Below are 25,685 nucleotides of genomic sequence, written 5' to 3' on the forward strand. Positions count from 1 at the left end.
CTTTTAGCATTTCTGAAGCTATAGAGAGCGTGCACATGACGTCACGAGGTCACGTGATATTTGTTTATCTGCCATCTTGGACGGCAAGGCCGTGCATAGAACTTAGACGAACCCGTTCTAATTATCAAGTGTGTGGGAGTAGATCTTTCGAGAATGATTATATCTTGTTCAGCATTTGGTTGTACCAATAGACAGGGCCAAAAGGAGGGCCTGTCATTTTATAGATTCCCCGCAGACGAGGAGAGACGCGCAAAATGGGTGTCCGCTGTGCGAAGAGAAAACTGGAACCCCAGTTCTACCAGCCGAATTTGTAGTGAACATTCATATCAGGTAGGTGTAATCTTCTAATTCAATACTCCTAGTACATCTGTTAAGTTGATTTTCGGATTGAATGATAACTGCATACTTAGAAACTAGACAGTACAGTGTTTGTGGCCGTTAGTCTGCTTGATCTCTAACGTTTAAAATGGCTATGCCTAGCCCTACTACCCTGGCCTAGTCTATGACAATGTTTTATCTTTTTGGCTCATATATGCCTTTGAAAGGCCAATCCATAGTAGGGATGGCGAAAACTAAAAAAAATCTTGACCGACCACCGAGCCTCATTAGCCGGTTAAAGTCGGTTAACCTATGAGTTTAAACAGGGATGCAAACGGCGGATGCCGCCTTTTTCACGGCTGAATCGTGCAGATCCGATTTTTTTTTTGGGGGGGGGGGCGTTGGAGTGTCTGAATAATTTCATCAGAGTAAATTGTGTATTAAAATTACTAAATAAGCAAATGCCACAGTCCATGAAACATAGGAAGTATGAGAAAAAAACAGTAAATCAGAAAGCTGCGCACGTTTTCGCGGAAGCTGCGCACATTTGCGCAGCTTCCGCGAAAACGTGCGCAGCTTTCTGATTTACTGTTTTCTTCTCATACTGTACTTCCTATGTTTCATGGACTGAGTTTAGATTTCGAACATTCCTATGATAAAACGTCCTGCATAGTCTCTTTATGATAAACGTCTTAATGCCACTTACCCGTGAGGTTATCAAGTAGACTTCCTTCTTCAGAACCTTCCAGAGGTATAGTTGGGATAACCATTCCGCAACAAAATATTTATAAGCTTCCAGGCTCTTGTAAGCTTTGAGGGCTTTGCCAGTGTATCACGATTAACAAGAAAATTGTAAATGTCGTGGTAGGCCAGATTGGGCAAATCGCCGGCACCGCAGCTCCAAATTTCCCTGAATAAGGATTGCGGCAAGTTGTACGGATCTGCAATCCCCAACCTGGAACACTTTTCCACGTAACGCTGCCTCACGTCACCTTCAAGATGCTGAACAAACTTAGACAAGTAATTGCGCGATGTAGATGGGGTATTTTCTGAATTTTCTTGGGGATTACTCCCTGGATCCATTACGCTCACGCAAAGTAAACAATCCTGATGCCGTCCAATATGGCGGAGTACACACGTGCGGGTCACGTGACTGCACATCCTCTATATATAGTGTGTGTGTGTGTGAGGAGTAATGTTTATCAATTCAATTCAGTTCAAAGAACTTAATTTTTCTGTTAGGAACATCATATGTGAAACGCATCAGTGTGTATCCAAGTCCCCCCACACACACACACACACGCACATCACATACAACATACACCATGGGACAATTAAGAGTAGTAAATAAAGTTTGCAAAGCACAATAAATAACACATACTAAAAAAAGCAATAAATAATTAAATAGTATTTAAAATATTGGTCTTAAAACAAATCTGGGTTTCAACCATTTATGAGTCTAATTTCCATGAGGGAACCCTCCCAAAGGGATCAATAAAGTTTTATCTAATCTAATGGGTATAAGCACACAACTTGACATGGCTCTTTTAGTCCTGAAGGTGAGTGATCTTTTACCTGAAGGTAGACAGGACTGACTGTGTAGTGTCCAAGGCTATTTGCGTTCCTTTGAATTTAGTCCCTCTATTGTAAATGCTGATAAGTGGTTCCTGTTCCAATCCAATTATTTTACTGCTCAGTGTTAAGATTTTGTTCAATGGGTTGAATGTTAGACAGTGGCACAAACCAAGCTGAAATGTTAAAAGTAATTGCAGATTCATTGAAACATTTGTAAAAAGCTGTCAGGACTGATTGGTGGACCTGAAGTCTGCAGAGTTTCCTCAGGAAGAAACAGCGCTGCTGACACTTAGAAAAGATTAATTCAGTGTTTGCTTGGAAGGTGAGTCTGTGATCAATTGTTGTCCCAAGGTACCTATATGACTCGACCCTACAGTATCTATTTGCTGGTTGTTGACCAACAGAGTGGGGACACTGGGAGGTTCTTTACGAAAGACAACAACCAGTTCCTTTGTCTTGGCGATGTAATATTTAGATATTTTTGTTGATGGCAAGATTGAAAACTAACTCGGTATGAAATGAACTACACATCCTGAAATTTTCTCAGCTAGTTGTACAGTGGTAAAACCTTATTAAAATTAAAAAGGCTCTTCTTTTCATTGTTTACTTAGTTAAAACTAAAACTTTGTTCCAGTCTCCAGTGGGCCAGGGTCTGTGCTGCTTTCACAAAGACAAGGCCATGTTTTGTGATCAAGCCTTGTGTTCAGCTGATCCATCTCAGTCAACTTTATACCAGTATGACTGACATCTAGTCAGTGAACAGCCCAGAACAGTGAACCTCAAGAACATCCTACATTCTGGGGCAATGGGAACATGGAAATATGCATCACAAAGTTCCACTGATGTGAATCACTCTCGTGGCTGCGTGCATGTCCAACAACCTTAGCTTGCAAAAGTGGAGGACTTTCACAAACCAATTCAGTCCTGTTGGATCAAGAATAAGGGAAAAGCTACCACCATTTGCCTCAACACAAAATATGTTGAGTGAAACTCCTTGTTCTAAACAGGAAGGTTTTGATCCTACAAAATTTTGAACACCCTACAACGTCAGTACTCAGCAACCCCCTTGGCAGATATTTCATACACAGCATGTTTAAGATCTTCCCACAGACCTTCAACGATGCTCAAGTCAAGGGACAGTGAAGGCCATTCCAAAAGCTTCAGCGTGCATTTCATGTAGTTCATGGTGGACTTTGAGGTATGTTTTGGATTAATTTGCTGTTGTGGAAGTATTTTTTAAGCTTCAGTTTATTGACTGACTCACATTTGTTTCCAGAATTTGTTCATATTTACTGGAACCAATTCTTTCACCTATCATTTCAGTGTTTTCTGAGTCACTGGCTGAGACACAAACATCCCCTCCCAAAACTTACCTTTAGTGACTGTGGCCAAAGTATTTAGTTTTAATTTCACAGCAGAGTGGTGCACCACCAGTCCTGTGACTTTTAACTCTCATCAAATATAAAATAATTGTGCAGTTGTTAATAATTGCAGAATTTTTTTTTAAAGTTTGCTGCAGAGGTTGTATTTTTTTCTTTCCACTTCATGAATAAAAAAAAAAAGCATTATGCCAGGGGTGCCCAGACTTTTGCACACAAATGTAGGAGGTGCTTATTCTCATCTATTTAGATATACAGTACAAGAGTCTGAAACCACTTGTGAAAAAGTGTCTATTTTGCATTCTTTTCTAATTTAAAACAACTTTCATTACAAATTATATTATTGGCGGCGGCACGGTGGTGTAGTGGTTAGCGCTGTCGCCTCACAGCAAGAAGGTCCTGGGTTCGAGCCCCGGGGCCGGCGAGGGCCTTTCTTTGTGGAGTTTGCATGTTCTCTCCGTGTCTGCGTGGGTTTCCTCCGGGTGCTCCGGTTTCCCCCACAGTCCAAAGACATGCAGGTTAGGTTAACTGGTGACTCTAAATTGACCGTAGGTGTGAATGTGAGTGTGAATGGTTATCTGTGTCTATGTGTCAGCCCTGTGATGACCTGGCAACTTGTCCAGGGTGTACCCCGCCTTTCGCCCGTAGTCAGCTGGGATAGGCTCCAGCTTGCCTGCGACCCTGTAGAAGGATAAAGCGGCTAGAGATAATGAGATGAGATGAGATTATATTATTGACAATAACTTGAATGAAAAGTAAAATCTCATCTCATCTCATCTCATTATCTGTAGCCGCTTTATCCTTCTACAGGGTCGCAGGCAAGCTGGAGCCTATCCCAGCTGACTACGGGCGAAAGGCGGGGTACACCCTGGACAAGTCGCCAGGTCATCACAGGGCTGACACATAGACAACCATTCACACTCACATTCACACCTACGGTCAATTTAGAGTCACCAGTTAACCTAACCTGCATGTCTTTGGACTGTGGGGGAAACCGGAGCACCCGGAGGAAACTCACGCGGACACGGGGAGAACATGCAAACTCCGCACAGAAAGGCCCTCGCCGGCCATGGGGCTCGAACCCAGGACCTTCTTGCTGTGAGGCGACAGCGCTAACCACTACACCACCGTGCCGCCCCTGAAAAGTAAAATCTTTGAAGTATTTAAATAAATTTCAGAATCTCTTAGTATTCGTCATGTCCCCTTTTTCCTTTAATGACAGTGTGTACTTGAACTGTTTGTGCACACTGTCCACAAGTTTGTGCAAAAGTTTAACGTACATTTCAGATCAAATCCATTACAGTGTCAGATGAATACATGCTTCAGTAGAAGAGATTAGATATGAGGAAAATCTGAAAAAGCAGTTAAAACATTACCAATATCACATATTTGCTTCTGTTTAAATAGGGACCAAGAAATAATGCAGAATTTTGAATATTCAAGATACTGAACATTTACTTTTTTGTTTAAAATATTTTAAAATTCTAAAACCTTTTGTTTATTTCTAATTTAAAATTGTAAAAATAATCCCTATTTTTTCCATTTATAAATGGGGAAAAATCTTTATTTACTCTCTCTCTCGTAAACGTGATGTGGCGTATTGTTGGGAATACGCCACATCACGTCAAAAACTCCCAAGATTTTGCTACTAAAGTTACAGACCTCAAACTAGACTCCGATGAAACCATGGTTTCCTCCGATGTCACTTCTCTTTTCACCTGCATTCCCACCACAGAAGCAGTCGAATCTGTTAGAAAACGACTCCTTCAAGACAGCACCTTACTGGATAGAACGAACCTCACCACGGACCAGATTTGCACCCTGCTTGACCTCTGCCTGACTACCACTTATTTCCAGTTTAATGAAAGTTTCTACAGACAGAAGCATGGATGCGCCATGGGCTCACTGGTGTCCCCTATTGTGGCCAATCTTTACATGGAGGAAGTGGAACATAAAGCTTTGACCACTTTTTCAGGAGTTGCTCCCAGCCACTGGTTCAGATACCGTATGTAGATGACACCTGGGTTAAAATCAAAACCCATGAGTTGGAAGCCTTCTCTAAGCACATCAATGCAGTGGATATCAACATCAATTTCACTCGGGAGGATGTCAGTGGGAATAATCTAGCCTTCTTGGATTGTGATGTACACATTAGACAAGACAGAAGCCTTAGCATTGAGGTCTACCGGAAACCCACACACACAGACCAGTACCTACTCTTCGACTCTCACCACCCACTGGAACACAAATTGGAGGTCATTAGTACCTTGCAACACAGGGCTCAGAACATTCCTACAATGGTAGAGGGAAAAGAGAAGGAGCAGAATCACATCAAGAAAGCACTTCAGAACTGCAGGTATCCCAACTGGGCTTTCTTCAAGAGCAGAAAAAGGAACATAACGGACAAGGAGGACAACAGGAACAAACACAAGAACATTGTCATTCCCTACATTTCTGGTCTATCTGAGAAACTCAGGAGGATCTTCTACAAGCACAACATTCCGGTACATTTCAGACCCTGTAACACCCTGAAGCAGAAACTGGCCCACCCTAAGGACAGAATAGCCAGACACAAACAGGACAACGTAGTGGATGCAATTCAGTGCAGTGAGGAATGCACGGACTCGTATATTGGAGAAACAAAACAACCACTTCACAGGCGCATGGCTCAACACAGGAGAGCCAGTTCCTCAGGCCAGGACTCTGCTGTCTATCTTCATCTTAACAACAAAGGACACTCATTTCAGGATTGCAATGTACGCATTTTAGCCAGAGAGGATCGTTGGTATGAGGGAGGAGTTAAAGAAGCCATTTTTGTCAACCTGGAACGGCCATCACTGAACAGAGGTGGTGGTCTAAGACATCATTTATCAGCCACCTACAATGCAGTCCTTGGCACACTTCCCAGACAACTGAATGCACACCAAAACCCAGCTGTTTTCAGTCACTATGTTTACATGCACATAGAGAGAATCGAATTTCTGCCGTTGCTCAACTGAAATCGAAGTTCAAAATGCCATGTATACACCTTAATTCGGCTGAAATTGAACCGAACTTGATTTCTCGGAATCGAGCTACACGACCTAGTTTATGCGATTTCTGCCGCGCTACTTTGTGCATGTATACCCTATCGAGCTAGTAGTCGAGCTACTTCCGGAAGTGACGAGTGACGAGACCACAAGCGGGAAACACAACAGCCTCGGTCGGCATGACAACAGTAGTAGCGAGCAGCAGAAGAGGATAGGAGGAACAAACGAAGAAGAGAAAATGTGGATGTAGAGCTCTCTGAAGTGTGGGTGGAGCACAGAGGACGGCAGGACAAAGCTTCTGGTACTAATAGGCTTTTTATTGTCAGACTTTTCAGTTTAACAGCCTACTTTTATTCTTGAGAGAAAAACACAGCGCGCACGCTGTGTTCTAGTCCCGGGATGAGCTGTCCCCTCTGCTCTCCCTCTGCCTCCTTAAATAGGGCGCGGTTACTGGGAAGACACACAAACACAGGTTAATTACCGTCAGGTGTAGTAATTCTGCCACTCACCTTCCCTGGGTCCGCCCTCCTGTCACAGACCGGCGCTTGACCACGCCCCCACTGCCACAGGCAAGCAGAAACGTGCACTTCTGGAGCAATGAGGAGACAGAGTTCATGCTCATTCAGCTTAAGGAGTTGAATATATTAAAATTCATGGACGGGAGAAAAACGCGCAATGGAGAACACGGAACTGATAACTTTGTTTACACTCTTGAATAGCTCTTCTTCATGACGACAACCAGAAGTGTACCAACACGATGGGGCGTGTTGCGCCACCTGTGGCTCGGGTGCACAATGCACCTCACACAATAGCCCGATTTCATTGTGTGCATGTAGGATTGGATTTCTCTGGCACCCCTGCTGGGACCTTCAGCTCGATTACCGACAGCAGCTCGATTTGGATGTGCATGTAAACGTAGTCAGTCACTACGTTTACATGCACATAGAGAGAATCGAATTTCTGCCGTTGCTCGACTGAAATCGAAGTTCAAAATGCCATGTATACACCTTAATTCGGCTGAAATTGAACCGAACTTGATTTCTCGGAATCAAGCTACACGACCTAGTTTATGCGATTTCTGCCGAGCTACTTTGTGCATGTATACCCTATCGAGCTAGTTGTCGAGCTACTTCCGGAAGTGACGAGTGACAAGACCACAAGCGGGAAACACAACAGCCTCGGTCGGCATGACAACGAATCATGACAACGGCATGAATCTTTTCTTTTTGTGGCATTGTTTGCACTGTTAAAATTTAGCTCACTTACTGTATCACCAAATACATCTGTACAGCTGTTGCATAGCTGTGAATTGTGTACATAAACAAGTCATTGTATTTGTGTGTGTATACATGTCCAACATCTGAAGAATGTCAATAAAAACAAAACAACTGAACTTTTTGTGTGTTTATTAAGACATAAGTTAAATTGTAAGCAAAAAAATATATATTTTTTGTAAGCAAAAAATGGTCTTTAGAAAAATATTATTGTGCAAAATAAGTTGTCTTACAAAACAGTGGTCTGCGCCGGACAGTTTGTAGCCATAGTCTGTTAGAGCAAGCCTAACAGCTTGAACACGGAACTGGCCTAGTGTTGCCAGATTGGGGATTTTAAGTGTATTTTAGCGGATTTGAACTTGTTTTGGGCTGGAAAACGTCAGCAGTATCTGGCAACACTATAAGCTCTTCTTCATGACGACAACCGGAAGTGTACCAACACAATGGGGCGTGTAGCGCCACGTGTGGCTCGGGTGCACAATGCACCTTGCACAATAGCCCGATTTCACTTGTGCATGTAGGATTGGATTTCTCTGGCACCCCTGCTGGGGCCCTTTGCTCGATTACCGACAGCAGCTCGATTTGGACGTGCATGTAAACGTAGTCAGTGACTCACAGGAGGACAGAAAAAACCAGCAATCCATTGATCACCCCAACGACTCTCGAGGTCGTTCACACCCAGCCCCCAGTGACCCACACCAACAGGATGACTCAACGACACCTTAGGATTGCTTTTCATCCATAGAGGATAAATACCTGATACTCCCTATTATACCCTGTCCACACTAGGGATTTTGTACTGATACAAAACTCCTTTCGTACCGCAACACCTGTCCACACTAGCAACTATACCGGTACTGTAGCGGTATAACTGTATCGGTACGAAACCCACAAATGTATAGGTTTCGTACCGGTACAGTATCGGTACTGTAGCGCTTCGCTGTAATGTGGACAGATGAAGCGGCTCTGTATCGATACAAATATAATGCGCATGCGCAAAGTCACACACCTCAATCAATGTCTTCGCTGAATAAAATAGTGAAGAACGGAGATTCATTTGTTTCTTTCTCAACTGCATCGCGCGTTTTATACGATTCGACTGAATAAATGACCACCAGAAATACAGACTGTACATTGACAAAAAGCGCACACACGTTGTTTCATCCGTACGGAAGCCGAGAGAGGCCCTTCATATAATCCTTTTTTTTAATTCACCTTGTTATCCTGAGATAATGACATAATTAATTCAGGATCTCAAGAAAACAACACAACTAATTCAAGATCTCGAGAAAACAAAACCGTTATTTCGAGATCTCGAGAAAACAAAATTTTTCCGTGATCTCGAGTAAACAGCTGAGAAATGGTTCATTCAGGTGCGCCAAGAGACTTGTGATATGCTGACTTTGGGGCTATTTCTCATTCTGTATAGACGCAACTTTGGTCATTAGAATGTCTGGAATAATCGATCACCTAATAAGGCAATATTTTGATCAGGGGTTGACACAGGGAGAGATTGCATTAAGTCTTTTAATAAGGGATAATTTCAAAATTAGTCCGCGGCACCTCCGCAGAAGACTGGCCTGGCTTCGTCTCTACCGACGGAGACACAGTGATCCAGCTGAGATCATGAAATAATTGTTTTGTTTTCTCAAGATCACGGAATAATTGTTTTGTTTTCTCGAGATCTCGAAATAACGGATGCCATATATTCTCGGAAGGAAGTTACTCGGTAACCACGGAAACATTTCACGCACGCGCATTTCAACTACCGTGAAAGAAAACCACAAACATTTCTCACTAGTGTGGACAGATGCACTAAACTGTACCGGTATACTTTGTATCGATACAGTTATACCACTTTCGTACCGGTATAAGTGTGAACACAGCATATGTCAGAACTGAAGAAGCCTTTCGGATGAGAGGTGAAACGTCTTTAAGAATCTTCAAGCAAGTCCAGTTGCTCTCTTTTATAGAATAGAATAGAATGCCTTTATTGTCACTATACACATGTACAATGAGATTAAAGCATCTCCAATAACAGTGCAAACAGCGTGTAGAGAGAAAGCGAGAGAGACAGAGGAAGGGGGAAAAAGGGGGGTGTAAGGGGGGTAAGGTGCACAGTCTGAGGTGTATGTGTTGTGTTTCATATTATGGAGTGAGGTATTGCACATAAAGTATTGCACAGAGACAGTCACATTATAAATTATTGCACGAGAGAGTCACATAAGATAAAATATTACACATTATGAAGTATTGCAAGGTAAGGTAAGGTGCAAAGACTTGGTATATGTGCTGTGTGTAAGGTGCACAGTCCTGAGGTGTGTGTTGTGTGTAAGGTGCACAGATTTGTATCCTTGTGCCAAATACTAGAGTAACAAAATGTAAAAATATATTTTTTTATTTAATAAAAATATATTACTCTAGTATTTGGCACAAGGATACAAATCTGTGCACCTTACATACAACACATACACCTCAAGATTTTACCACCCACAGTCTCTCTCTCTCTCTCTCATTGTCAGGCTAGACTTTTCTTCTCCATGTTCTCTTCCTGCATGCAGATTATTGAAGAAATGTAAAACAAATTAAGAATTACACAAACAGATCCTCACCTTGCGCTGACAGGGGACACGCTCATAAGCTTTGATGAGGCGGTTATTGTGGTACATCATCAATCCATAATGTTCTTTGCTCTTTGTGTTGTAGCCAAATATGATTTTCGTTCCCTTTGTCTGAGAAAAAGACTTAAGGATCATGGCATTTAAAATCTCTGAATAATTTAATAAACTCTCACGTACATCACTAAATATATTTTTACATTTTGTTACTCTAGTATTTGGCACAAGGATACAAAACAAGCAGGCTTGTATGTGTCCATGTGAACCTCTGCTAGAATGTCTGGGAAATAAAGGGTTTCCACCTCCAGGTCTTGAAGGATGATCTGCATTCTTGGCTTCAGGTACAGGATACTGCAGTATGCCTGAATCAAGAGAAAAATAAACAAGCAGACTTGACAACGCACTGACCAGTGGGTAAACGTAACTTTGACTCCTGAATTAAACTGCACCTGCAGATTTGAGGAGAAGCTGCTGCAAAACCTCAGTTCAATTCATTTCAGACATTAGCACATTCTCACTCACCTGCATATCGAATCATGCATGTGTGTATTGCTACCATATACAGTGGATATGAAAAGTCTACACACATCTGGTGAAATCACAGAAGCTAAAATAAATCATCTTAGAGCTTTTTCTACCTTTAACATGACATAGCGACTAACAAACTTTAGATGAAATAGAAATGTTTTGATTGTGTGTATACCAGTGGTGGGTGATGGGGTGGTTATTACTGTATAATACCACAACTTACGAAGCAAAAGTGGTCCAGGGAAGGACAACCGGTGAACTGGTGACAGGGTCATAGGTGTTGAAGGCTCACTGATTTACATGAGGCACAAAAGCTAGCCCATATGGTCCAATCCCACAGAAGAGCTAAATGTAGCACAAACTGCTGAAAAAGTTAATGCTGACTAAAATAGAAAGGTGTCAGCATTAACTTGATTAATTGTTTTGATAAATTTGTGTACTTTTTATTATTTTCATACAAAATACATCGTGGATCTGAGTGACACGTTTCTTAATATTTCAATCTGATGACGTCATGCTCCGTGTTTTACTGCTGACTAGATGTGCATTGTCAAAATGGTGAACCGGTTCAAAATTAAAATACTTTTGATTAACTTGCGTATTTTTTAATGTACTGTATGTGTCTATATAATATAAAGAACACTATACGGTGGTGCGAAGATATGAAGTTTATCTTCTCATGTTGAAAATATTTTCATTCGTTCGGTTCACTCACGAATCTATTTACCATTCAGAAATAAACTTCATACAGTATCTTCGTGCTACTGTGTAATATCCTCTCTCTCATATATATATATATATATATATATATATATATATATATATATATATATATATATATTACTCACACACACACACACACAGTTGTGGTCAGAAGCTTACATACAGTGACATGAATGTCATCTTTGATATGAATGTCATGGCAATATTTGGGCTTTCAGTAATTTCTTTGAACTGTTCTTTTTCTGTGGCAGAATGTACAGCATACATCTTTAATAAAAAAACACTAGAATTTGGTGCACAAGTTAATTTTCTTTGGGTTTTCTGAAATTGACACAGGGTCAAAATTATATACAGGGTCAAAAATTTACATACACTCACTTAGATTATTAATTCAGAGGTGCTGAAACTTCCAAAACGTCTTTTATCTTGCCAAGGCCGAGGTCTCTTAACTTCCTGCTAGTGATCATGATTGACTACAGCTGGTAGCTTCTCTGTGGCTTCATAAAAAGGGTTTGTTTACAGCACTCATTGGATTGACCGGCACACAGTAAAATGGGAAATTTGCCCATTTTCCTCTCCTGAAGTATGAGCATCAAAAGTCTTTTCAAAAACCAGATCAACATTAGCACAGTCTGCCATTTCATGCCAAAAAGCTGAAGGAAGTGTCAACTGGCTAGTTAGACTTGTTTACAACAAATTTCAGAAATGAATGCAAGTAATATAACTTTATGCCAATATATTTGCAGTATTCCAGGCTATACAGTGCGATGTGCTCAGAAAAAAAAAAAATCCGTCTGTGTGATGAATGAATTTAGCGCAGTAGCACCAGAGGTGGACAAAGTACCCAACTTCATTACTTAAGTCAAAGTACAGATCCCACTGGTCAAATGTTACTCCAATACAAGTGAAAGTTGTACAGTCAAATTTTTACTTAAGTTAAAGTACTGAAGTACTTGCTTTTAAAATACTTAAGTATTAAAGTACATTTTCTGTCAACACATCCTTGTATTATTGCCACAACGCTTACAAAACCTAACACCATTACCAAAGACAGAAATGTGAATTCACAAAATAAACACATGCTGTGCCATCATGCTCATGGTGGTTTAATATTAAGCTAGCTGGTTAGTGAAGCTCCACCTGACATGCTAGCAAACTTTTCAAACTCAAAATCATATTGGGTAGCTAATGCTACTAGAAAAGAAAGATTTCTACATTCTGTTTATTTGGCAAGATTATGCTAAAACATATTTCTGAAAGGACTTCAGATAAGTTAACATTATTCATGTTAGTGTAACTCCGTTTTTACATGCTAACTAACAGTGTCCAAGTTAACTAGCTGTGTGTTAACGTTAGCCGTGGACAAGGCTATGGCAACTTGGCGGGAAAATCCATAGAAAGTAATTTGACTAACCAGACTGCATAGCTATTGCAACATTATCACTAACTGTAAAAGCACAGACAACTTCATTGCAAGTTTTCTCTTGGAATAAAACGTTTATATCCCTCAATATGCTTCCGCAGGTCAGACGGTGAGTTTTTGTAGGCTGTAATGTGGTTCGTTTTTGGCAAACAAAGCAAACATTTAAAACGAAATAAATCTTTATTCCTTTTAGAAAACTGAAACATGGGTTCAAGGTATGGCTTTGGGTGTGTGTGCATTCCCCAGAAGAACCACCTCCTTCCATTCTGCCATTGACTGATCGTGTTCAAATAATGCTGCTGAGAAATCATTTATCTTGATTTTATACAGTCTGTGGACGGGACGGGACCCTAGTGATTACTAATAGGCTGTCTCGGTGTCACCTGCAAAAAAACCAGTCACGTTTTAGAAAAGAAAAGAAAAAAACATCCTCTTTCAAAATTGCTTCATAGTAACGAGTAACAAGGACCTTGATAGAAATGTAGTGGAGTCAAAAGTACAATATTTGCCTTTCAAATGTAGTCAAGTTAAAGTCATAAGTTTCCAAAAAAAAATACTCAAGTAAAGTACAGATACTCAAAAAGTGTACTTAAGTACAGTACTCAAGTAAATGTACTTTGTTACTGTCCACCTCTGAGTAGCACACATGCGATAGTTTTGTGTGTGTGAGAGAGACAGAGCTGCTTGTTTGTGTGAAGTGAGGGTTTGTGTGCCACACAATTCCTAGTGAACAATGAGTCCCCATTTCCTCAGTGAGTCACACTAGCTCACAAGGCTGAGCAGTAGCTTTGCTACAAGTAGCAGTGTTACTAGTTTAACTACATTTTTCAATAGTGTGGTGATAATGTCACCGTTTTTATGGTGGTGTTTAAACTGTGTGATCACTGCCACATGAAGAATTATGGGCACTATGAACATCTGAATATGCAATTGGTATTACCTCATGCATTTCAAGTGTATGAGTAGAAAAAAAAAGCACAATGTGAAATTATATGGTACCATACACTTGTGATTAACACAACACAAATGCACATATTTAAATGAAAATATGTAATGAGCACTGAATGGGACAAAATATGTTACACTCATTTTTTTTTTTACACACCAAAGGTCTGAAAATAGGTTGTGAATGTATGCCACGCCTTTGGTGCTGAGCCTGCAAAACAGACACAGTGGCAAATAGCCAGTGGAGTTGGAACACATCATTGGACTGAGTTTAAGGAACAACAGACATTTAAAGGCATAAGATCATGCCTTCGGGTGGAGCTAAGTGATACAGACAAAAGTGGCAAACTGCCAAAAGGTGTTGGTTATTTACATGAAGGATGGTACTGATCCTGGCTGAAAAGTATATAGTGTCTGTGTAAAAGTAAAACAGTGGCATCTCTGCAGACAAGCACGGCTGTTTGCTACTTACATAATATAATACACTTTTATTATTATCACATAATAAAAGCCTAAAACTGCAACTCCTTGTGTCTATTTAGTTTTTTTCTGATTCAGAGCTGAACTCAGTTTCCACGACATTTTATGAATCAAACAGCTTTCAATAGTGAAGCTCTTTTATTCATAACTAGCAGGCTACCCAACGTTGCCTAGGCTTTGCAAAATTCTGGGTTGCCCCCAGATTTCCATGTCAAATTTGGCGAACATCCATTGAGAAATTATGTTAACCCAAGAGAAACAAAAATCCAAACATCCACCACCCAGGGGCTCACCGGGGACCCCCTGGGCACAAATATGGAATTTCTGAGTTCTGCCGAATTGTGGCTATCTCCTGTACCTACAGTACGTGCCAAGTTTAGTGAAGATCTGTAGGGAGTTTGTGTTGATAAATGTAACATGAAAGGCATTGAGAGAGGGGGTGGGTGGATGTTGTGCCCCCCAGGGACATTATTCCTGGGGCCCGTACATGAATGTCAGGGTTTTCATGAGTATGGAAAACTACAGATGAAATGTGAAAAGTAACGGATTCGGCCATGGGTCATGGGGACTGCCTAGGCCCCCATGTGGGTCCAGGGCAATGTCCGGGTGGGGGAACCGGGGGGCGAAGCCACCAGGCCGAAAACAAATTTCGCAATTTCTAACAGCCAATCATTAGCTCTCCATGGTCCATCTGAAATAGAAATTCAACAGTCATTCCTGGGTCTCATGGCAATTACAGTTCGTATGCCACAAAGCCTAATCAAGATTTGGGAAATCAGAACATAACATGAACGCTTGCAGAACGAAGAAATCGAATGTATAACAACAAACATGCAAAATAGCAATAACTTTTAAAATGTAAACTGGGCAGGGTTCTCCACTTTTCAAAAATAAAAGGAAGTGGTGGGGGCCAGGGGGACGAAGTCCCCCTGAAGCTGACAGACTTTGGGCTTTTTTGACAGTGAAACAGGCCAATAAATTGAAATGCTAAATCATTGTTAAAATCATTTTACAAAAAAAAACACACATTCTTACTGTACATTTCATTTTTGTCAATGTGAGACTCATTTGACATTTCAGTTGAGACTGATGAGCCTGTTGTGCATCCCTGAATTAATTATATTTTTTTCTGTGTGAAAAATAAATGAACTTCCATGCATAAATAAAATACCCAATTACAATAAATGCATACATTTTTTACAGTACACATAATGTTAATTGGGTGAAACCACTCCAATCCATGCACGAACTGGTGCATGTGCCCAAGACTGGCACTACAAAGCCACCCCGGCCTCCGTAGTTCGGGTCCTTTGACCCAGGAGCCCAGAAGTCCTGCAGTAAACAAACACTGAAGCAGTGGGAAAATGCAGCTCTCGCCTACACAATCACAGATACATAAAAAAAAAGACCTAAACTTAACTAATGTGTGTGTTGTTATATGATTACTGTAACTATGTATGGTCAGAAAAGATGATACATAAGCATAACCGTTGCACAATAACGCTACAAACACCCGCAAAGTTATTTAGCTGCTGGCTAGTTATTTTGGCTACTTCAGGTAGCCCCGTATGCATTTGTTTAATGGTCTTCTGCGTGTTAAATAGTTACAAAATTATAATAAAGTGAATACTTTGATTTATTTGGTGTATACTAATGATGTTACATTGTTTATTTTTTTTGTTTGTTTGGGGTTTTTTGGCCAAGGGAAGGGTGGCGGGCCAGAATTATAACGTGGTGGTGCACCACTTTAAAAGCGCCCGGGGAGAACACTGCTGGGCATTTTCTGCGAGACTTACCATTTTTTTCTGCGAAGCCGAAATTGAACAGCGTTCGCTTTCATTTTTTTGTGGTCACCATCACACTATACCATACAGGATAGGGTTGCCATCTTACCATGTGGGAACCACTGTTAGGGTTTTGCTGGGATTCGAACCTGGTTCGTTGGTGTGATAATCCAGCAAACCCCCACTAGGCCACCAGGGGGATGACTCAAATGCAGAGGCGTGAGGCGGAAGTAGAAAAAGAATCAAATGGTTTATTTAAACTATATACACTATATACAGGGCAAAACAAAAGACAAAAAAAACCAAAGAGTAAATCCAAAAGAAAAGCAAAGTGCAAAAATTCAAAAGCTAAGAAGATCAAAAACACAGTACAAAGGAAACTGGAGATAAACATAACAGCACAAAGACTCCGTGACAAGAGGACTGAACTCAGGGGTATAAATAGACAAACTAATTAAGGACACAGGTGAAGATAATTAGGCAATTAACACAAACACAAAACACAGGAACAGTGGCGGCCTCTAGAGGCCAAAATAAACACGACATGAAAAGGAAATAACAGCGGCCTCTAGAGGCCAAAACAGTCCTAGTCCTAACAGGACCCCCCCCTCTAGGAGCGTCTCCTGACGTTCCCAGGGCGATCCGGATGGGCCGAATGGAAGTCCCGACATAGTTCTTTATCAAGGACATCCCGAGCAGGAACCCAGCAGCGCTCCTCAGGACCATAGCCCTCCCAGTCCACCAGATATTGCAACCCGCCGCGGACCCGGCGGGAGTCAAGCAGGCGATTCACAGTGAACACAGTCTGCCCCTGGAAGATGCGGGGGGGTGGGGGGTTCCTAGGGGCAGGGGCATACGTAGACGTCAGTACGGGCCGTAACAGGGAAACATGGAAAGTGGGGTTGATCCTCAGAGTCCGGGGCAACTGGAGCCGGTAGGAGACAGGGTTCACCCTGCGCACCACCTTGAAGGGGCCAATGTAGCGAGGAGCAAGCTTGCGGTTCTCCACCCGCAGTGGAAGGTCCTTAGTGGACAGCCAAACACGCTGCCCAGGGCGGAAAGCGTGTGCAGGTCTCCTATGGCGGTTGGCCTGAGTCTGGTTGGTTCTGGAGGTCTGTATGAGGGTCTTCCTGACCATGCTCCAGGTCTTGCGACACCGTCTCACATATTGGTTGACCGAGGGCACCCCCGCGTCCTCCTCCTGGTCCGGGAACAGAGGTGGCTGGAACCCGAATTGGCACTGGAATGGCGACAGCTTGGTGGCCGATGACTGCAGGGTGTTGTGGGCGTACTCCGCCCATGGCAGCCAGGTGCTCCACGATGTCGGGTTATCCATAGCCAGGCCTCGCAGGGTGGTTTCCAGGTCCTGGTTGAGCCTCTCTGTCTGACCATTGGACTGTGGGTGAAACCCAGAGGAGAGGCTGGCAGTGGCTCCGATGACCTTGCAGAACCCGTGCCACACTCGGGAGGAGAACTGGGGCCCTCGGTCTGAGACGATGTCCTGTGGAAGACCAAAGACTCGGAAGACATGATTAAACAAAAGTTTCGCAGTTTCAAGAGCAGAGGGGAGTTTGCACAGTGGTATGAAGCGGCAGGCCTTGGAGAATCTGTCAACTAAGACCAAAATGACCGTGTTACCTTGTGACTCAGGGAGACCCGTGATAAAGTCGACTGCCACGTGGGACCAGGGACGCCGGGGAATGGTCAGAGGATGCAGGAGACCCTGGGGACGCTGTCGTGGGTTCTTGGTTCTGGTGCAAACCTCACAGGACAGGACAAATGACCTTACTTCCTTCTCCATGTTAGGCCACCAGAAGCGTCTTTTCAGGAAGTCCAGGGTCCTCCGAGCTCCCGGGTGGGCGGTGAGAGGGGAAGAGTGACCCCACTGGAGAACCTTGGCCCGGGCTTGATGTGGGACGTACAAGAGGCCTGGTGGCCCCGTCCCAGGACCGGGGTCCTGGCGTTGGGCTCGTCGGACAGCCTCCTCAATACCCCAGCGGACAGGGGCCACAATCCGGGACACAGGGATAATAGGCCCGACTTCATTCTCCCTGTTAGTGGCAGAGAACAGTCTGGACAGTGCGTCAGGTTTGGTGTTCTTGGAGCCGGGGCGGTATGAGAGGGTGAAGTCAAACCGACTGAAAAACAGGGCCCACCTAGCCTGTCGAGGGTTCAGTCTCTTGGCTTGCTGGAGGTACTCCAGGTTCTTGTGGTCAGTCCAAACCAGGAATGGATGTTGTGCTCCCTCCAGCCAGTGCCTCCACTCCTCAAGGGCCAGTTTGACCGCTAGCAGTTCTCGATCCCCCACATCGTACCGGGACTCAGCAGGACTCAGGCGGTGGGAGAAGTAAGCGCAGGGGTGCAGCTTTCCTTCCGAACGTTGAGAGAGCACCGCGCCGACACCACTGTCCGAGGCGTCCACCTCCACGATGAATGGTTGGGAGGTGTCCGGGAGAACCAGAATGGGTGCCGTGCAGAAGCGGTCCTTGAGGTCTTTGAACGCCTTTTCTGCCTGAGGAGACCAGCCATAAGATCCACCTGTCCCTTTGGTGAGGTCTGACATGGGTGCTGCCACAGAACTGAAGTTCCTGATGAACTTGCGGTAGAAGTTAGCGAATCCTAAGAACCGCTGAACCTCCTTAACGGACTTGGGAGTAGGCCAATCCCGGACGGCCAGGGTCTTGGCAGGGTCCATTTGGAGTTGGCCTGTCCGTACAATAAATCCCAGAAAGGAGACCTCGGGAACATGAAATTCGCATTTCTGGGCCTTGGCGAACAGATTGTTCTGTAGCAGCCTCTGGAGAACCTGGTGGACATGGTGGCGGTGCTCCTGCACGGTCTTGGAGAAGATAAGGATGTCGTCGAGGTAGACAAAAACGTATAGGTTAATCATGTCCCTTAAGACGTCGTTGATTAGGGCCTGAAAAACAGCTGGTGCGTTGGTGAGTCCGAAGGGCATCACCTGGTATTCATAGTGCCCAGACGGGGTGTTAAAGGCAGTCTTCCACTCATCTCCCTGTCGGATACGGATGAGGTGGTATGCGTTCCGTAGGTCCAACTTGGTGAAGACGGTGGCGCCTTGGAGCAGGTTGAAAGCAGTGGACATCAGTGGAAGGGGATATCGGTTGCGCACAGTGATCTTGTTCAGGCCCCTGTAGTCAATACATGGTCGGAGCCCCCCATCCTTCTTGCCGACAAAGAAGAAGCCGGCACCAGCAGGTGAGGTGGAGGGTCGAATGAACCCAGAGACCAGGGCATCTTTGAGGTATTCCTCCATGGCCTTGCGTTCTGGCTGAGAGAGTGAAAACAGTCTGCCACGAGGAGGGGTAGTCCCAGGGAGCAAGTCGATGGCACAGTCGTAGGCCCGGTGCGGAGGAAGAACGGCGGCCCTGCTCTTGCTGAATACCTCCTTGAGATCCCAGTACTCTGTGGGAACTTGAGATAACTCGGTGAGATCAGGGGGCTCGGCAGGAGACACAGGAGAGCTAGAGAGCAGACAAGAGGCATGGCATGCAGGGCCCCATTCCACAACCTGGCTTGTTACCCAGTCTATGCGAGGGTTGTGGCGAGTAAGCCAAGGAAGGCCTAGAATAACTGGGAACTCAGGTGAAGGAATCAGGTGCAGGGATATTTCTTCCTTGTGACCTTGAGACTGGAGGAAAACTGGAGAAGTAACTTGGGTGACTCTTCCATCACCTAACGCTTGGCCATCGAGGGCAGACACAGACAGTGGGACTTCAAGAGGTGCAGTCGGAACATTGATAGTTTGGGCGAAGTGAATATCCATAAAGTTCCCAGCCGCCCCTGAGTCTAACAAAGCTTGACAAGAGTGGACAGACTCACCCCAGGAGATGGAGACCGGGATGTAGATTCCTTGGCCAGGGAGTCCGGGAGAGAGGGTAGGCCCCATCACAACCCTCCCTCGGCTGGACGGGGCGGTCCTTTTCCCAAGAGTTCGGGACATGATGCTTGGAAGTGACCAGGCTTGCCACAGTAGATGCAGCACCTGTCCCTCCTTCTGCGCTCCCTCTCAGATGCGGAGAGGCGAGTACGACCCACTTGCATGGGTTCTGGACAGTCACTGAAGGAGGTAGACGGTCTCCAGGTAGAGGTAGGGAGGCTGGGGGGGCTCAAGGCTTGGTGGCGTTCTCTCATCCTGTTGTCCAGACGAATAGCATGTGAGATGAGGTTTTCAAGGTCACTTGGGCATCCAATAGAGGCCAGACCATCCTTGATGGGGTCAGACAGACCATGGTGGAAGGCTGACACCAGGGCAGTCTCGTTCCATCCACTTACTGCTGCGAGCATTCGGAACGAGATGGCGTAATCTGCGACGCTTCCTCCTTGCCGGATGGACATGAGCTTTCGGGCTGCGTCCTGATGTCCGCCTGATCGAAGACCCGAAGCATCTCTTCAGAGAACAGCTGGAAATCAAGGCACTCGGGTCCCTGTCTTTGCCAGATAGCAGTAGCCCAGGCTCGCGCCTTACCAGCTAATAAGGTGATCACAAAGGCAATCTTGCGGCGATCCGTAGTGTAGGTGGTAGGCTGAAGCTCAAAGGTGAGTTGACACTGGGTAAGGAACTCTCGGCACTCACTGTGCTTGCCGTCGTACCTCTGTGGTGCAGGAAGGCTGGGTTCGCAAGGTGAAGAAGGCAGCATGGCAGGAGGCACAGGAGAAGGAGCGGGAGCTGGATCAGGAGATGCAGGCAGAGATGTCAGCTGTGCCAGGGTTTTCCCGATTTGCTGAAGCAGTTCCTCGTGGCGAGCAAGGGCCTCACGTTGGCTGGTGAGCGTACGTCCATGAGCGTCCATGGTTGCTCCGAAGCGTGTCAAAGCTGCCGTAATTCCCTGAAGGTTGGCCGGGTAGACAGTTGAAGCAGCCTCTGCTGAGTCGGTCATGACGGAGTCTTTCTGTTAGGGTTTTGCTGGGATTCGAACCTGGTTCGTTGGTGTGATAATCCAGCAAACCCCCACTAGGCCACCAGGGGGATGACTCAAATGCAGAGGCATGAGGCGGAAGTAGAAAAAGAATCAAATGGTTTATTTAAACTATATACACTATATACAGGGCAAAACAAAAGACAAAAAAAACCAAAGAGTAAATCCAAAAGAAAAGCAAAGTGCAAAAATTCAAAAGCTAAGAAGATCAAAAACACAGTACAAAGGAAACTGGAGATAAACATAACAGCACAAAGACTCCGTGACAAGAGGACTGAACTCAGGGGTATAAATAGACAAACTAATTAAGGACACAGGTGAAGATAATTAGGCAATTAACACAAACACAAAACACAGGAACAGTGGCGGCCTCTAGAGGCCAAAATAAACACGACATGAAAAGGAAATAACAGCGGCCTCTAGAGGCCAAAACAGTCCTAGTCCTAACAACCACATGATATGCTATAATTTAATACATGCTAAACGATTGAACGGTATAAGAAGGGTTAGCCAATCGGTTCCCACCTTTTATCTAGTCACATGTACACAGCCTCAGCAACCAAATGGCGCGCAAATAACGCCATTCCTTATCAAATAAGTCTGACAAGAAAGTTCAAGAGCTTGCGAATGTTTTACACACACACACACACACACACACACTACTCCTTTCAGAAGAAGAACCATTTGACCTTGGTTTCATTCATTGGTTAAGTTTTCAAGAAAAAGATAAATAAGTTCGAGACTACTGGCTACCATGCCACTGAAAAAAAAGGCCACTAGAGTGGTGGCTACAATTATAGACATTCCATAATTATCAACACCTTTTGAGATTTACCAATAAAAAACAACTTTACAATTTTTGAGTGCAAAACTATTCATGAAAACTGCGGCCCTAAAATTATCAAGGTAATATCCTCTTTGCAGCTAGAGGCCACATGCTTGGATACCACATAGCACTGCCATATTGAAGAGTAAGCTTTCAAGTAAACAAAACCCTTGACAAAAGGTCAAGCATGTCTGGTCAAGAACAAAAGTTTTGGCAGTTTATAGCGCTTAAAATATTTTCTTTTCAAGAAGAATTGTCAAAGTAGTTTTCTAAGTTTAGTTTAGGCTCATTTTGACAGGAAAACATTATTTTATCATGAAGGCATTGAATTTTAACGGACAGCGTTTGGATTTTCGCGGCCAAACATGGTGATTTCGTAAGGTATGTACACCAAAAAAACCTTGTAAAAAGTACTTATTTTAATTCTAACAGCTCAAAGCAGCTCCATAATAAAAGTTTTCAAGGTATGTCGATGTTTTTGTAAGGTTTGACTACATCTTAAAGATAAGAACAAACAATTTACTGTGATGATAGCACGTACTTATTACAGTGCATCAAGTTGTATTACAGCTTTGTAAAGGATATAAACTTAATAAGATATTTCTTTTTGAATTGCTAGACCCAGTTGATTGAGATATGCAAGGCATCTCTCGTTTTCCTACTTTAACATTTGATGACAATGGGAAATACGCAAAAGACAACTCTGGGTGCACAAGTACAACAAAAGCATACAAGTTCATGGCTGAAGCTTTATTTTGCAGGACATAAAAGGTATTTTTGAGCTATATCCTAAATTATCACCTTGCTCTGAACTAAAACCACCATTTTTTCTCTTTTTCGGCAGTGACCTATTTGACAGATGCTGCTAAAGTAAGCTACCATTCAATGAAGAAAACCACGCCATGTATTGTAGATATCAGCAAAGGTGGGTGATGGCTCCTAGGCTGGAAAATGTTCTTGATCTTTCTTCAACAGTATTTTTTAATGTGAAACAGAGAAGTATTAAGTACAACAACTTCAGTATAAAGCCATCAATGTGCTGTAAGAAGTATGTAGTATCGCAGTAAATTGTCCATTTATATCTTCAAGATGTAGTCAAACCTTACAAAAACAACTATATACCTTGGAAACTTATTATGGAACTGCTTTGAGCTGTTAGAATTAAAATAAGTGCTTTTACAAGGTTATTTTGGTGTACATACTTTGCGAAGTCACCATGTTTGCCCATGAAGATCCAGATGTTTTCCATTAAATGTCAATACCTTCACGATAAAAATTTTTTCCTGTAAAAATGAGCCTAAACTAAATTTCGTAAACTACTTTGACACTTCTTCTAGAAAAGGAAAGATGTTAAGCGTTATAAACTGCTGAAACTTTTGCTCTTGACAAGATGTGCTTGACCTTTGTCATGGGTTTTGTTTACCTGAAAGCTTACTCTTCAATATGGTGTTGCTATGTGGTATCCAAGCATGCAACCTCTAGCTGCAAAGAGGATATTGTCACAAAACTAAGTATCCAGAGCCATTTTCTAAGTGTATCAAATATGTGAATAAAAGAAGTAAAGAATATTTCTCCTAACCTGACCATAAAATCGAGCGTAGCGTAGTTCTGGCAGGCCACAAAGTCAAGCTCAGCCCTCAATCCCAGCACTGCAGCTGATCTCAAGCCAGCCCATGTCAGCTGTCAGCTCAGCTGATTCCCTTCTATGCATTCTATTGGCAAATCTCTCAGAGAGCACCTTATTTAAGCTGCTTTATCCTGCCTACCTTTGCTGCTTCCTCTGCAAGCTTTTTTGCAACACACCTCCACTCCAACTCTTCCCCTTTCATGCTGTCTGACTCTAATCAATGTACTTTTTGTATCATTGATGCCAGCTCACAACCCAGTCCAGGCCACCTTCTTCCATTGCTCCATTGTTCAGTTCTGATGCTCACATGTCTATTGTAGGCACTTCCCTTGGTGGAAATGAGTCAGCATGAGTACCCTGACCAATGTACAGTTCCTCAGCCCATACAAGCAAGATGTGATGCACTGTGTGCTCGAACACTTTCTGTTATAGCCAGCATTAATTTCTTCAGGTGCTCTTCTGTAGTTCGCTTACTATCCTTCCTTGGACCACTTTCTGATAGATGATAATTACTGCATACCCCCATGACCTACAATTTTGGAGAGGTGTTGACCCAGTCATCTAATCATTGCATTTGGCCACCCTTCCTGCTTTAGCCATTCCATGCAGGCACATGGAAGGGCAGGGAGGTGCTCTCCCTGCCCCAAGGCTTTCCATGTAGGAATGTGGAAGAGCAGGAAGGTCATTTAATCCATGCCATTTCCGCTGCTGCCACCCTCCCTGCTTTAGCCGTTCCACGCAGGCAGATGGAAGGGCAGGGAGGTGCTCTCCCTGCCTCAAGGCTTTCCACATAGGCACGCAGAAGGGCAGGGAGGTCCCATATTCCAACCTTAATCAATGTCATCTGTTTTTATTGATGCCTGCTCTGTACCCTATGGGGGGGGGGGGGGGGGGTGCTGCAGTTCTCCCTGCTTTAGCCTTTCCATGTAGGCACATGGTAGGGCAGGGAGGTGTGCTCTCCCACATAATGCACATGGAAGGGTAGGAAGGTCCCAGAACAGAGCTCCTGCCAAATACAACTTGCTGCAAATATTGCAATGTCAATAATGTTCTTTGACAAAAGTGGTTCTGACAAAACTCTGGTTTATGGTGTGTCTTATCTATAATAATGGAGTACAACACAAAGAGAAGCACAGATTTACTTGGTAGGATATTCTCTCAAGGTCGGGCAAAATAAGAGAATATGGTTATAAATTTAAACTACAGGTATGAAAACGTTAGGCAGGGGAAAAAAAATCAGAACACCATCCCTTTGAGAGGTCTACTGATCATCATAATCAGAAACTGTGCGTCCAGGCAGGACAAATGAAGGGTGCATTGTCCAATACATAAAGGTTGAGGTTTTTTTGTTTGTTTTTAGTGAACAAAATATACTTGCCCACACTCCATTCACTCCCTTTGAAGCTGTGCATCCGGTTGGGACTTAAAATGATGCCTTAAAAGCTTGCTGTCCAATGAGCCTTTATCTTTCTTCCCATTAAACATTAAGTACGCAAACACCTAACAGACACTAATTGATGCATCAGCTTTACTGGGTCTCTGTTAGCACTGTGACAGGGGCTTCAAAGGAGATGTGCTCTTCACCAGAAAAGAGTTTTAGTTTAATGAACGAAGTGTCATATTTCAGGAAGATATTTGATCATTTGATTTGCGATAATATTGAATGACAGCAAGATTAACAAATAATGGACACTTTGGTAAACATTTTATTGCTACATTTTAATGAAATTTTAGGGGAAGCCAGGCTTCCTGTGTAATCTTAAAGCAATCACCACTGGTATGCACACCCCTAAACTAATACTTTGTTAAAGCACCTTTTGCTTGTGATACAGCACTCAGTCTTTTTGGGTAAAAGTCTACCAACTTGATCTGGCAATTTTATTCCACTGTTCCATCCAAAACTGTTTCTGATCTATCAAATTGTGGAGTTTTTTCTTCTTTTTTTGTGCACAGCCCTCTTCAAGTCATTCCACAGATTTTTGATTGGATCTAGATCTGGGGTCTGACTGGGCTACTGCAAAATGTCCATCAAGTTGTTCTGAGGATATTCACTTGTTGACTTTGATTTGTCCTTTGGGTCATTATTGGGTGGAAGGTGACTTTCTTTATCTTAAGTTGTCTAGCAGAGGCCTGCAGGGTTGTTTTTTGTTTGTATGTTTTGTGCCAGAAAAGATTAGTATTTGGAACTATCAATGAGTCCCTCTATTTTGGTTACA

At 43.4% G+C, this 25,685-nt stretch overlaps 1 protein-coding gene across 4 annotated transcripts in view; it reads right to left on the reverse strand.

Annotated features, from left to right (window-relative positions):
- Positions 1–25,685, reverse strand: part of LOC132891658 (MORC family CW-type zinc finger protein 3-like) — a 105,102-nt gene that overhangs the window by 48,175 nt on the left and 31,242 nt on the right. For all 4 annotated transcript variants that reach the window (XM_060929453.1, XM_060929452.1, XM_060929451.1 and 1 more), the window contains exons 7-8: positions 10,427–10,555; positions 10,188–10,307 (exon numbers count right to left, since the gene is read on the reverse strand). In XM_060929453.1, coding sequence (XP_060785436.1) covers positions 10,188–10,307; positions 10,427–10,555 — 249 coding nt within the window. The remainder of the gene's footprint in view (positions 1–10,187; positions 10,308–10,426; positions 10,556–25,685) is intronic.

This window comes from Neoarius graeffei, chromosome 9, assembly GCF_027579695.1.
Source record: "Neoarius graeffei isolate fNeoGra1 chromosome 9, fNeoGra1.pri, whole genome shotgun sequence".
Lineage (NCBI taxonomy): Eukaryota > Metazoa > Chordata > Actinopteri > Siluriformes > Ariidae > Neoarius > Neoarius graeffei.